The sequence below is a fragment of the Bacillus rossius genome, chromosome 5 (assembly GCF_032445375.1).
Source record: "Bacillus rossius redtenbacheri isolate Brsri chromosome 5, Brsri_v3, whole genome shotgun sequence".
NCBI lineage: Eukaryota > Metazoa > Arthropoda > Insecta > Phasmatodea > Bacillidae > Bacillus > Bacillus rossius.
The window spans coordinates 13,413,585-13,429,406 of NC_086333.1; the positions used below are offsets into that span (position 1 = coordinate 13,413,585).

Genomic DNA, 15,822 nt, shown 5'->3' on the forward strand with positions numbered 1-15,822 from the left:
TTTTGTCTTCCTGACATAGTTCAGTTACTATTCGTACTGTTCACATAGTTTAATAAGGAAAAATAACTAACCTAACAATTTTTCTATGAAACTCTGTTTAATATATATAAAAAGTAATTAAATTAGCTTTAAAACTTTTCCAATACTTTTTGTTTACGTACCACCAGCTGGAGTGCCCGCGCTTTGCTACGGCAGACTGCAGGCAGCACACACACATTGCTCATTAATATATAAATATATATGCCCCTCCTCATGGGTACTGTTGCAAAAGGCATTGAAATGGATTCGCAAAAGGCATCAAAAATGCAGAAGACCATTGCCATGGAGACTAAAAAAGTGTCAACAATACCATTGCGAAATTTCATCAACAGTAATTAAATTCTGTTTCAAGCGGTGGTTTTCTCAAAAGTTCACAAAATCTCACTACCTCGTGTTTCGAAAGTCAAGTGTGCAAAATTTCATCGCAGTCGGATGAATGGTTTAGGAACACGTACAATATAGGATAAATAAATAAAACAAACAAACAAACATAAATGTTTATGTATGTAGATAAAACATTCCACAGATATACAACAGACACCAGTAAGAGCTGAACCCCTGACACGTGGCTCAGGCGGAGGGCAGCCAGGGCCGGACGGCGGTCTGGATGCCCGTGCGGAAGGGCGTGTGCCGACCCAGACCCAGCGCCTCCAGCCGCGAGGAGTCCAGCCGCGTGTCGTACGGCCGCGGCACTGCAGACGACGTGGGGGGGTTGGGGTTCGGCTCTATGTGGGAGTGAGGCAGACCCAACACCTCTGCCATCTGCACGACCATCTGGTACTTGGTGAGCCCTTCCTTGCCGCTCCAGTGGAACACTCCGCTCAGCTCCGGCTCCTGCGGCACGCCACACGCACACGCTTCGACTGGGAGTACTCGGAGGTCGACATTGTGGTCAGTTTAATTACTATTACTTCACTGCTAAGTGCAGACACACACAAGCACTCACGTCGTAATAAGAGAGATTAAAAATATAAACAAAACGTAAAACTGGTAAAGTGTAAATAAAACACAAAACCGATAGATAACATGGAAACGAACGTGTATGAAAACTTGAATGTAATTTTTTTTTTTCACAAAATCCCAACAAACACACAACAAAAACAGTACTATTTGTAATGGAGCCATGGCACAGACACACTACACATTCCTAATAAACTTTACTTTTAAAACTCCATTTTGATAGTTCAAACTTTGGTAATGTAAAAATAGTGACTTGGCATCACCTCACGTTTGTTATACATGAAGATGGATTTGGCAATGGCACTACTTACTGTGTGCATATAATACTTGATTTCACGCCCTCGTACATTATAGTTATTGAACTGCCCCATTGCCTAGCTAACTATCCTAATTATTAGTACTCCCTAACCATCAAATAAGTTAGCTAACACACTCCTATATCCGCAGTGCTTCCGAGCTGTGTTAAACCTATTGAATGTTTTAGGATCAACGTGAATTTTAATCCCATCAGGTTTTAATTGTTAAGTCCCAATGGTGCCTAATCTCAAGCTGCTTGTATCAGCACAGTCTACTTAGGTGGTCTACAACACTTTCAGTAACTCAACAAACTACACAGAATATTTAAGTTATGCTATGAATAATTATTTTTTAAAACAAAACAAACAAAGTACTCTATCAAACAATCCTAAATAAAATATAAAAGCATAATTAATGTGTCTATTCTTTCTTTACTAGAATAACTAATTCTATTAATTATCAGATATGTAGTCCCAAAAGATTTTATACATAACAAATATATAGATATTCATGTAGACTAAACAAATGTCTACCTTGACAAAAAAAAACATATGATTCTAAATTTTGGCTTCTCAGTGAATTTAATAAAATTTAAATGCTATGTCTCGAGTTGTAGAATCTGATTTAAACTTGAATGTGAATAACTCGTGAAATGGAAATAGTACCTATTGTATTGGTGTTAAAGTTTTTGCACAGTACTTCCAAAAAGTATGATACTATCCTCACAGGGATAGTGTGTGACCAACGAATATATCAAATTCTAAAACTAGACAAAATAATTTTCAGCATCCAAAATATGGTTGGGATTTGTGATGAAAATCTCATGTGTGTCAAGTTTGTTAATATCAGTTAATCTCAAAATATACAGACACTAATATGAAAACCTATGAGTCAACTAAATATTAAACAATGCACTCACACTAAACTCAGTCTTCAAGCAACATAATAAAGATTATTCTAACTTTAATCAGACCTCTGGACTGAATGGAATCAGTGCAAAACAAAAACAAAACTAAATGAAGTTACATTTTGGTGCCAAAGACTGTTGGAGGCATTGCAACCTACCGTAAATTTCCGATTGCATCCTACTGAATTGAATGTTCGTGAAAATGTACATCCTTTTCGTTAAATGTTTCTAGTCAAGCATGTATTATCGTATCCTACTGATGAGATATTATCCCTGTGGCGAGATAGTATCCCTGTGGCGAGATCGTATCCCTATGGTGATACCGTATCCCTGTGACCAGAGCGTATCCTTGTGATCAGTTCGTATTCCTGTGACGAGATTGTATTCCAGTGTCGAGATTGTATTTTTGTGACTTGATGTAAGCTTTTGGACATATGCCATTGCTAAAGCACATGTATGTCTGTAGAAGAAAACTACAAAAAAACACAAAAGACAAAAAAAAATTAAGCAAAAAAATTGCTATTGTCAACAGGATATAAACACCACATAATATTCCATAACAGGAATATGGTCAACAAACAAAGAAAAACAAAGAAAAATGGTCTAACAGAACGAAAAAAAAAACACAAATGATGACAGCACAAAAATATTGAACCCAAAAAAAAAATTCAGCACAACAGTTGAAACGAGACAAAAACACAACAAAACGAAAAGACGAAACAAACACAATAGTTTTCCAAAAAAAACATAAGAGAACGAAAAAAATACAACAAATGATGACAGCACAAAAATATTGAACCCAAAAAAAAAAAATTCAGCACAACAGTTGAAACGAGACAAAAACACGAAAAAACAAAAAGACGAAACAAACACAATAGTTTTCTAAAAAAGAAACAAGCGACGTTTCGGAAACTGCTATCTGCTCCCGTCCTCAGGCAATTAATTTATTTTTAATTTTTTTTCCTAACCTAAATTAAAACTAAGTGTGTTTGGGAGGGGTCTGGATTAGGGACAGACTCTATGTGCGTCTCAGGCCGAAGCCTATACGCTCTAATCATGCAGGGGTTAGCCATGCGGGAGAGGGAGCATGCATCGTGTGCTAGGAGGGGATTGGCCAGCCATGGCAGCAATTGGCGCCATGACTAACTCCCCTCACTGACTATTCTAGACTAAAAACTAGATAAGTTGGGCCCAGGTAAAACCTGCATAGACACAGGGAAAACCCTGGGCACTTACATGCGGGATGCAAAATTCATGCATTAATTACATGCGGGTTGGTTACGGGAGTAGAAGGATGGCTCAGGAAGAAGAGTTGGAAGAGTAGAAAATATCTACTAAGCAAGGGCGGGCACTTGGACATTTCTGTCCGCATTTGGGGTTTTGGGCATGACTGGTTTTTATGGGGCGACTTTCGTTGTTTCCCGCCAGGCTGCCTGCCAGCCAGCCAGCCAGGTTAGCTGAAAGAGAAAGTACAATAACAATTATAATTATATGACCGCAGCACCCAGGTTGCCCCAGCTACCACGGCCATGTATGCCCAACACATTGTGCTCAAAGGGATCCACATATTTTTTAATTCAATGCTCCGCAGGCTGAAAATATTTTTATTGCTAATAATGAAGGCTGATTCTTTGATTTTCCTTTTTATTTTAACGGATTCCTGTATGAGTGGTGTGGAGTCTTCCCAGAGAATTTTGTGGCTATTTTCCCATGTATGTTCAGCAAGTCTGGATTTTAGGGTTTCACCCTTCTTGCAGTTGTTTTTGTGTTCTTTGATTCGGGTGGATAGAGCTCTGCCAGTTTCACCTACGTACATGTGGCCACATTCACAGGGGATCTGATACACACAGTTGTGGGTTTGTAATTTTTCTGTGGCTGGTTTCACCTTGGTAACAATACTTTTAATAGTTGATTTAGAATGGAATGCTGTTTTAAGTCCATATTTGTTTCCCAGGCGTCCTATTTTTTCTGAAAGCCCTTTAACATATGGAATGACTAGGGTTCCTGCCGGTTTCTCGGTTTCTGTGAATTTGAGTGTTTTGTTGGATTTCATATGCTGTTTGATGGTGTTGACAGGGAAACCATTGGCTATGAGTTACTTTTTTATATGATTGTGTTCAACCGCAATATATTTCTCATCAGAACAAATAATCTCAGCTCGGTTGGTTAGTGTGTGAATTATGCCAGTTCTTGTTGTTTTCGGATGGTTGGATGTGTGTGTAGGTTTCCTGTATACTTTAGTTTCCAGACTGTTGTTTTTTCTGCTGACTAGTACATCCAGGAAAGGAATGCTACCATTGGTTTCTTTTTCATAGGTGAACTTTACTGATGGCCTCAGAGAGTTAAGGTGGTTCACAAATTCCTCCAAAGATTCAAGTCCATGTTGCCAGACAGTGAAGGTGTCATCTACATAACGGAGCCAGATTTTAGGAGGGCTATTACTTTTGCTAAGTGCTTCTTGCTCAAAGTTTTCCATAAATATATTGGCCATAAATGGTGAAAGAGAAGAGCCCATTGCCATGCCATCGGTCTGTTTGTAGAAAATATCCTTGAACTGGAAATATGTCGTGGTGACACAGAGGGTAATCATTTCCATGATGGATGGGATTGGTATTGTTACGATTTCCCTGCGGGTTCGTAAAGGATAGCCCAATTAATAGATTTTATTTCACACACACAGTTTTATTTATTACCACTACTTGTCACTTACAAATAATCTTCTAAATTGGCAAATAATTAACTACACTTAAAGAAATGCCAATTCCCCAGTCACTCGTTTCACACACCTCGCTGGGCCGCACTTCCGGCGCAACTCTGACCGCAGCACCCCTCGTGGGTCTCCGCCGCGGGACTCCGTCGCCGCACTCCGCCGCCGCCGTCACACCCTTCGCCGAGATCCCACACGACGCCTCACTCGGAACTTCACTCGGCTCCGCCGCGCCCGCGACTCTATCGCCCGGAAACTCCGCCGCGGGAAAACTCCCGACTCCACTGAACTTACTCACTCCCTGCCCTGGAACCTTCGTCCAAGGACTTCGCCACTCTGCCGCACCTGCGGCACTATCGCCCGGAAACTCCGCCGCGGGAGAACTCCCCACTCAGACTCTCTCTCTCACTGACTCGAAGGTCGGCCCAACCTCCTTAAATAGCCCTTGGGTTCCCATCCAGAACAATCGGGCATGTCTCCGAGATATCGCGCGACCTTCGCCGTCGAAATGCCCAGAAACGCATCGTGAGTCCTCGAAGGACGCGGTGGCTGCTCTAAGAACGCCGATAAAGGCGTCTGAGTCATTTTATTCCGCAGTGCGGCCTCTTTTAAGTAACCCGATCTGAGGCAGGTGCGCGCTGCGACGGTCAGGATGTAGCGAGATAGTATGACACGAGATAAAAGGGAGAGGATGCGGGTGGAAGGGGGCGCAGACAGGCCGAACGAGTGCGGCGATGCCATGCACTGCAGCCAAGCGCGATCGTAACAGTATTATAGTTCTGTCCTTTAGAGTTGGATCAGCCTCCAATTTGGCCTTGATAATGCTGAGTGTTTCGGTGACGAGATCGAATTTCTGTGACAAGATCACATTCCCTGGGCGAGATCGGCCTGTGACAAGATCGTATCCCTTGGCGAGATCGTATTCCTGCGATGAGATCGTATTCCTGCGATGAGATCGTATCCCTGCAATGAGATTGTATCCTACAGAGTTGAATTTTCGTCCAAAGCTACGTTCTTGTCGTTAAATTTGCTTCTTTTTTTTTGAATGTGCATCTATCAGACTTTACTTAGGACATGATTAGACTAGGGGTTCAGAGACGACTGCTCTATACAACTGACATTGAACATGACCTGATTAAAATGTTGGTCGCTGTGCCCCTTGTGTAGTTAAATGTAGTTCCATGGTTATGAAAATTCTGGAAGCGGCATCAAGTGGGCGAAACAGTAACTACTGTATACTCAGAGGACACAAGGGAGCAACAAAAAATATTAGTTAGTTCTCATAATGGGAACTAGTAAGGAGGATCGTAAATGAAGTGAAAACAAATATGTTTGCTTAAAGTTTACCCTTTTTATTGTTAATTAAAATTTGCATTATCTTATTTTGATGTTCTTTGAAATTACAAAATTACAATTATTGGAATTAATAATTAATTATTTTAAAGGGGGCCCGGGCCATTTGAAGTAATTAATTACAATTTTATGATACATTTTATAAATGAGACTATGAAAATAACCATAATAAATGTAACATTAATTGTTCTAATTGGTGCTGGAGTACATATTCAAAATGTTGCATAGCGGACTGTTCACTGGCGGAGCATAATTAGGAGGTTCCGGGCTTCAATCCCTGAAGGATCGGCGTAAATTTGGCAGACTAAGTCTTGAAAGGAAACTTCACCCGAGTCTTGAAACGCTTCCTGAACCAAGTCTTGAACCTCACTGGAACCTAAAGGGAATCCAGTTGTCAAGAATAGTAAACTAATTAAGTTAGGGCAAAAGGATAACGGGGAGGCAACAAGAGTCAAACACGACGTTGACTTTTCCACTTTCCAATATGGGGTTGGAGTGAAGTGAAGTGAAGTGAAGTCAATCCCGAGGGGAGGCGGCGCGGGTGGTTGCGACGAACCGTCGCGATACATTATACGAAATTACTACTTGCCTAAACTAATGGCAAAAAGCCAACCAGAAGAATAAAAAAAATAAACGTTAGGGAACACTTCCGAATTTGAGAGATCACATCTCTTAACTAGGTTGCGGCGGCTGAATATGTAAAAGGTGCGGCCGATGACGTTTCGGCGCGAGACACTATCGTGGTGACCGCCGAAGGAAGAATATCCTTCTCTTCCAGGTGACATGTGGTTAAGTTCGAGCGAGAGGCCCGGAGTATCAGGGAGTGGGAGAAATGGCCTCTGATTGGCTAGAATAAGCCCGGCGGAGTACTTGCTCCGCCCTCCAAAAAAAAGATATGAAGAGGGCTAATTGCCTAACTTAAAGGGGCCTCAGAGGTGCAAAGCAGAGCGCTCTGTTGGGGACAACAGGAACTGACTCTGTGTTGGTACGCAAGAGTCCCGCGGGGGGGGAACTAGCGAAAGCTTGTACCCTATGGAGCCTACTGGTGCGAGCTCTGTCGGGGAGGAAAGGAACTTAGATTAAGTTGGTTTGCGGCCGCCAGAGCACTCGCTCCGACGCCTAAAAGAAGGTAATTTAGTTCGCAGTGCCGCCGGAGATGGCGCAAGCTGTCCGTTCGCCGGCCTGGGGTCTGTTATAGAGACCGGGAGGGAGTTTATACAGATGGAAGGATCTGGAATGTATAGAGGGGAAAAGGGAAAGGGGGGGGGGGGGTCCGTGCTGTGTAGTGGGAAAGGCCGCCTACAGGACTCCCGAGGCGTGTCGGGACCAACTGTAACCTGTGCCGGTGAACCTGACCAGTGTTGCTTCGACCGACTGTAGCTTGAGCTACAGGTGTGCCTAAGAGGGCTGACGGAAGCTAAGGTAGCGTGTGGCAAGACGTGCACGGGGCACTGAAGGGGCGCGAAATTTCACTCGCGTCCGTGCAGAGGATCTGGGAGACATGAGACGATGCTTAATCAGGACCTGAGTGATGTGGGAGCCCGTGGATGAAACGGCCAGAGACAAAATTTAGTAGGAGAGTAAAATACTGGGATAAAATTTTGATAGGCTGTAACAGGCTACAGAAAAAATACTTAAAATTTTTATTTAGATTATGCTAAGACTAAAGATGAGCCAGGAGAATATGAAAATTTTGGCTCATCACGCATCGTCGAATAATACCCCTTGGTTCGGAGACCCTAGGCCTATATTGTAATGTATCTATGTGTTTAGTGCATGTATCTATGCACTTCCTGTATTAAACCAGTTGGCAATATGGCCATCCCAAGAGACTTGTGGTTATTGTTTTCCAGTTCATAATCCACTATAATCCAGATCATAACATGGCGCTGCGGACTGTTTATTGCTATGTGTACGAAGCGGAATATCTCAGTTGCATTCTGGTAACCGGACTGTAATAGATATTGAAGAATAGTTTAGTTTTGTGATGTGTTAAGTGTTAACCTAAAACGCACGTGTAATGGAGGGATTGAAACCACCGGAACCTGGCTAACAATTGGAAGCGCTGGAAGAAAAATTTTTTAATATATATGAAAGCCACAGGCGGTGACAGTAAAGACGACGGTATTAAAATAGCTACATTGCTGCACATGCTCGGTGAAGAAGGGCAGGATTTATTCTTCACCATGGATATATCTGAAGAAAACAGTAAAAAAATATGATTCTGTTCTGGCATGCTTAGAATCATATTTTCTGCCTAAGACTAATCAAAGTGTCGAAAGACATAAATTTAACAATTGAGTAAAGACGAAGGGGAGACTATCGACCCCTTTGTCACAGCACTAAGACGTCCAAGCACCAATTGTGGTTATGATGGACTAAGAGATGACCTCATCAAAGACAGAATAGTGTATGGAGTTCGAGATTCCCGTCTCAAAGATCGCTTGTTACAGGAGCCGATACTAACGCTGGCAAAGGCAACACAAATTTGCAAAGCTGCTGAACAGACACATGAATTAATGGAGACAATCGATAGAAAGGAGGTAGTACATACAGTGTATCGTAGCAATCAAAAAAGTATGAAGTCGTCAGAAAGAAGTACAGAAAATGAAGACATCTGTAAGAGAACTTCAAATTACAGGACAAGAGGAAAACCCGCGGGACGATCAGCATACCCTTCTCAGTCTAATAATAGCTATAAGGGCCCACCAGATGTAAGGGCCATGCATCAGCAGTACCACAAGCCATCAATACGTAAGCTACATCGGGAACATGGCACACACAATGAAGGCTTTTCAAGGTATGGTCAATCTTTTGATAAGATGTGTCACAAATGTGGACATAAACATTCTTACCAACAGTGCCCTGCAATCATTGCTGCATGTTATAATTGCAACAAAAGGGGTCATTATTCGAGAATGTGTAGATTGAAATCTGTTCAATCTGTCAATGAAGTGATAAATAAGGAAAGTAATGTAGGTAGTGTAAAGCCTGAATTGTTGTTAGGTTGTGTTACATATAAAATGCTTATGCCTGTTGATGGTATAGCAACAAACCTAACGGATAAATGGTTTTATAGTTTATATATAACTGACTCTGATGTAAATATTAATTTCAAAGTTGATACAGGGGCACAAGTTAATGTACTTCCTGAAAGTGTTTTCTTAAAATTGAAGCTAACTAATACTGCATTGTTAAAGTCCCAGGTGGCACTCAGAACCTATTCTGGGTCAGAAATACAACTCTTAGGAAAGTGTTTTCTTGACTGTATGACTAACCTAGGGACCTCGCACAAATTAGAATTTCAGGTGACATAAGTTGATCACTCTACACCTATAATAGGGTTACCTGGCATTCAGCAACTTGGAATACTTAAGAGAGTAGACACAGTGGATGCGAGACAGGAACCGCAAATGCACAAAATGTTGTCTCAATATAAGGCTGTTTTTGAAGGCTTAGGCAACTTTAGGGTAAAACCACATCAGTTTGTGCTAAAGCCAGATAGTGCACCACAGACAGTTTCTTTTCAAAGAATACCCTTTTCTCTACATGACCAGCTGCAAGAAGAGCTGGATCGAATTATAAAACTAGGGGTAATAATCAGGGTGGATGAACCAAATGAATGGTTGAACCCTATTGTTGTCGTAAAGAAGCCTTCTGAAGAATTGAGAGTTTGTTTAGACCCTCAACCATTAAACAATGCAATCTTAAGAGAACACTGTAGATTACCAACACTAGAGGAAGTCACACTCAAAATGCAAGGATCACAGTACTTTAGCACTTTAGACGCCAATAAAAGTTTTCGCCAGATACAGCTTACTGAGGAAAGCACAAAGCTGACTACCTTTCACTCACCATCACAGGGACGGCTTAGGTTCACACGCCTACCCTATGGACTGTCTTGTGCATCAGAAATTATCTTCCAAGTTTTTAGCACATTGTTTCAGGACATTGATGGGGTACAAGTTTATATTGATGAAATCATTGTTTTTGGTAAGGACCAACATGAACATGATCAGAGGTTCAAAGGGCATTGGAAAAAAATGTAACATTTAACTGGGATAAATGTAGGTTTCGCCTAAGCGAGGTCAAATACATAGGACATATATTTGGCAAAGAAGGAATACATAAAAGTTGACCCAAGTAAAGTCCAAGCCATAACTGACTTTTCGGAACCCAAGAGAGTGAGTGCCTTGCAAAGGTTTCTCGGGATGATAACTTACCAGGGAAAATTTTTTCCCAATCTGTCTGGACACACTGCATTATTAAGGGAATTGTGCAAACAAGGGGCTATCTGGCAGTGGTCAGAATGACATCAAAATGCTTTTGAAAAAGTGAAAAAAATTTTAGCCACTACACCTGTATTACAGTTTTATAACCCTCATGAGCTCACCATTTCAGTTGATGCATCCCAAAAGGGTTTGGGAGCAGTTCTGTTGCAGTATAAGGGTCCAGTGGCATATGCATCAAAAGTCCAGTGGCATATGCATCAAAATCACTGAACTATGCACAGATTGAAAAATAACTACTAGTGGTAGTTTACGGCTGTGAGCGTTTTCACCAATACATTTTTGGGCGTACTGTTCTTGTTGAGACATATCACAAGCCATTGGACGCAATATTTTGAAAACCCTTGGATAGGTGCCCGTTACGATTACAGCGCATGAGAATCAAGTTACAAAATTATGACATTACCCTGAAATATGTTCCAGGTAAAGAATTAGCAATAGCTGATGCCTTGTCCAGAGCTAGTGGCCCAGATACAAACTTTGAAATGCATGAACAAGAGATTGCAGTTCAACAAGGCTTGGTTGTACACCACATACAAGCATCTAACAAAACTTTGGGGAACCTTCAGTCTGAAATACTTAAGGATGAAACATTGATCCAACTCAAAGCAGTCATCTTAAAGGGTTGGTCTAATAAAAATAAACAACTATGTACCGCCCAGCGTGAAAGAATATTATTCATTTAAGGAAGATTTGACTATACAGGATGACCTAATATACAAAGGAACCCAAATCGTAATTCCCACATCCATGAGAGGTGCTATGTTAGACAAAATTCATTACACTCACTTAGGGATTCATAAATGTAAGCTACGGGCTCGTGAATGTGTTTTTTGGCCTGGCATGTCAAGAGACATAGAAAACAGAGTAGGCAATTGTCCTACATGCAGGGCAGCACAGCATGCTAATACTAAAGAACCCCAAATTTGTAAAGAAATTCCAGGCAGACCATGGCAGATAGTAGCTATAGACATATTTCACTTCCAGGGCAAAGATTATCTTTTGCTATTTGATACATACTCGAAATACCCTGAATTTAGCCACCTTCCAAACCTCTCATCAACTCAAGTAATTGCGCACTTTAAAGCTGTAATGGCTAGACACTGTATTCCGGAGATTCTCTACAGTGACAATGGTCCTCAATTTTCCTCGAGAGAGTTCAAGGACTTTTCCATGCGTTGGGATTTTAAACATAAAACCTCGAGCCCTATGTACCTGCAGTCCAACGGACTAGCAGAACGCCATATACAAACTATCGAACAAATGTTAAAAAAAGTCTGTTGCTGATCGCAAGGACATCATGCTAGCTCTTTTGGAGTATCGAAATACACAGATTGACGCCACAATGCCTTCACCGGCCCAGCTGTTATTTAGCAGATGCCTAAGAGGCTTGCTACCCTCTACAGCTGACAAATTTATTCCTCAAATACAGCCTAACATAGTGCAGTATTTGTACACTACACAACATAAACCAAAACACTATTATGACTACCACTCGAGGGTGCTGAAACCTCTTAAGGAAGGGAGTCTAGTAAAAGTTAGGAACAGGAATTCATGGCAAAGTGGACCGATTGTGAGACTCTTGGACATACCACAGTCATATCGTGTAAGGGTTGACACTGGTTATGAGGTAGAAAGGAATCGAAGAGATATAATCAGGGATAGCATAAATCAGCCTCTGGTCATTGCAGGTGACATATAAGAACCTAGTGGAAACACTCAAACAGTTGATAAATATGAATCAAAAAACCCACCTGTGCATGAACAACTCTCATGTGAATTAGTAAAGGATTGTGATGATAATTCACAAGTAGGGTTTAGAGGATTTGAAGAAAGACATAGGCTAGGCAATAATGTACATGATACACAAAGGAATTTTGTTCAAAATGGTCAGAGTAGTTAAGTCAAGTTCAGGACGAACTGTGAAGTTACCAAAGTATTTAAAAGACTATGTGTGTAAAATATAAAGAATTCGATAAAGCCAATTTGTTACCATTTTGTAAACCATGTGTGTTAATAACTGTATTGTTTTAAATGTGTGGATTAATTAACAGCATCCTGAAAGGTGCTCTGAACTGCAGTTTGATGTAAAGACATGTCTGTTTTTAACTTTATACAGTCAAACCTCTCTGAAACGACCCCTCACGGTTCCCAGGAATAGGGTCGGAATAGAGGGGGGGGTCGTAATAGATGTTTTCCGAAATTTTCAGTTGATTTCAACCCCCCCCCCCCCCCCCCCAACCCCTTTCCCAAACCGCTACTCCGCTAAGGAAACCAGCCATACAATGGCAGGATGCTGTCACTCACAATGCTAGACGGCTGTGCTTTAAACCTTCATGACAAGTCCGTCGCCCTACAGGCCACCTCTAAAGAAAATATGTCAATAGACAGTTTATTTTTACTGGTTAGATTACATGTACGATTTCTTGCTTGCCGTAGTTAAATACACTAGACACCCCGATGTCACGAACCCCGGATTTAACGAAGCAGTGATTTTAACGAATACATTCTCGAGAACCGTCAAAAATTGGACATTTTGACCAAAATGTGAAAATCAGAAGAAAAAAAATTTAAAACAAAACAAAATGAAAGATTATTAAAATCTGTTACTTTAACACACAGCGTATTTTTTGTGTCGGCTTTAATATTTCCAATAATGTTCATGTGAGAATAACAAAAAAATAATGGGACATTTCCTTTAAAAATACGGCAGCAGTAGCTTGTGCAACGTAAGTGGGAGCGCGGGAATATCGTCTAGACAGGCTGGCGGCAGCACAGGCGGCGGATGCATGACGTCATACGGCTTACCTCTCCTTCCCTTGTCTAGACTTCAAGGTTCATCCCTCCCAGGCATACAAACCATCGTGTCTCTCTCCCCCTCCTACTTCAACGTCCTTTGGCATGTGAAAACTGTCAACATCCTTCCTCACCTTCACCAAACTGTGTGCGACTAAAGCCAGGTTTGTATAGTCCAGTTCTGGTAAAATGAAAAATTTTTAAGGGCCCCCCGCGACAGCCATTTACCGTTAATTGTTTTGATACAAATGTTTGTTAGTTACACAACATTATTCTGAAGGAAAATCACTGAAACTTCAAAATTTATTTAATGGAAAAATTTAGCAGGGCCGTAAAAGTATTCATTTTTGCCGCAAATGAACTATACTCGCCCTTCCTGCCGGACAACATTCTCGGCGCGTGACGCATGGCAACTACAGTCGTGTGCCGCGCACAGCCACGAAAAACCTACGCAATTTCCAAACTATACTATATATCCGACTGGAGTCTGTTTACGAAAAGCATTTAAGAATTTGTTAATGGTTCTTTTGAGATAAAATGGCTAATAAGACATGTTTTCGAAGTTTTAGGTGTAAAAAACCCGTTACAAATTTCTTGAAAGTATCATAGGGAAATGCATTACACCTTTATCTTTATTTTTCCGCCATATAATGTTATGGTCACCGCTCAAATTTCACTGTTATCTGACGGGAACGAGATGACTGCGCGCCAGTTCAGAAGCCTTGCACTTAGAGGTTTTACCGCGCTAGAACTACCATTGAGCGTCGATCTTATCATCCCGCTTCACTAACACACACGCTGACCAGACGGCGCCCTAAAGCTGATTAGAGGAAGCATGTAGAAATGCAAGGCAGGAAATTTTTCCAGCTTATCAACCAGGACCCGGGCAAGTCTTGACTATTAAGCTTTTCACATTAAAATATAAGAGACTTGTATTGTGTAATTTCGGTGTTATTTAGCGGTTTTTCTTAAAAATCGCTTTTTTCGCATTTTCCATATAAATTCGCGGAAAATTTCGCGATTTCGCGATTCACCATATAATCGTGGCCCTAGTTATTGCTCGCGCGAGAGGAGAACATGGAATGTTAGAAGAAAGATAAATGCGGGGTAGACAGACGGCAGCCAGTGTGTTTCCTGCGCGGGGAATAAGTGGCGTAGCCTTTTTTTTTATGCTGGGTGAAGCGACCTTTTTCTATCAACCCACGGGAAAAATTAATTGCTTGAGCTGTCAAAATAAACATCGCTGCGGCAGTTAAAACAAGTCGAGGCGGGCGTGCATCCAGTCGGTCGCTGTGTATTGTCAACCGATAGTAATCAAAATCAAGAGAAATCCAGCAGGTAGCTTTGCCTTAACTGCGTACCACACTAGACACTCGCAATAAGCTAAACGTAAAACACGTTGCCACAAAAACCTTTATCTGCACCCTGCCGACAAAGGGACGTGGAATGGGGGTTGTTTAAGCGCTGACAGCGGTCGACAGGAAGCACTCGGCAAGAGAAACGCAGCAACACGTTACTCACCACAAGAAACTTATTTTCTGTCTGTTTATCTTCGGATTTTCGGCAATTTTTTCACGGTTCCTCGAAATCGGGTTGTAATAGAGAGGTGGTCGCAATAAATGGGGTCGCAACAAAAAGGTTTTACTGTATGTATATTTTGAGAGAAGAGATGTATTGTATCTATGTGTTTAGTGCATGTATCTATGCACTTCCGGTATTAAACCAGTTGGCAATATGGCCATCCCAAGAGAATTGTGGTTATTGTTTTCCAGTTCATAATCCACTAAAATCCAGAACGTTACATATATAACTTACATTGTACATGACTTGGTCTCGTAGTTAGTAGATGCATGGCTTATGCGCTATGATTTTGTACATGAACTGTTTAAATGTTTGCCAAGTATCGATAAAAAAATACCTCTTGGCTACTGACTGGGTGTGTTTAACCACCTACTGGACATGCGTTCGTGAATACTTTATAGACATGTCTGACCACCGACTTGGCATGTTAGCATGACCAGCCGACTGGACGTGTGCGCCTCACCAACCGACTGGCGTGCATAGCTTACATCAAGACGTGGCTGGTCACCGATTATGTGCCTGGCCACTGAATAGATATTTCTGAATGACAGACACCAACTGGATGTGCCTTGCCACCTTGCCTGGAGTGCTTTCAGGATGCAATGGGAAACTGAACTCAAGCTGTGGACTAAGATTGGAACCAAACATCCCCAAATGCAAGTTCAGTGTCATAACACTGTGCCACTCCATGCGTGGGCATTGGATCTTTTTACCATTAATTTAGCATTAAACAATTCTTCTATTTATAATGTGATTAAAAATTGCTATTTTTTTATCATCAAAGTTATTGAACAAATATTAAATAACTTTATACCTATTTGAGTGCACCATTTTATGAGTACCTGTCAAAATCTTGCAATACACTAAGAATTTGTGTAATTTTTTCACTGCAC

The 15,822-nt window shown here is 41.3% G+C and overlaps 1 protein-coding gene across 1 annotated transcript in view; it reads right to left on the reverse strand.

Moving 5' to 3' along the window:
• Positions 1–531: 531 nt before the first annotated feature.
• LOC134532214 (methionine adenosyltransferase 2 subunit beta-like) overlaps positions 532–15,822 on the reverse strand; it is a 46,870-nt gene continuing 31,579 nt past the window's right edge. The window contains exon 4 of the mRNA XM_063368635.1: positions 532–938. Within this exon, the coding sequence (XP_063224705.1) occupies positions 610–938 (329 nt within the window). The 3' untranslated portion in view covers positions 532–609. The remainder of the gene's footprint in view (positions 939–15,822) is intronic.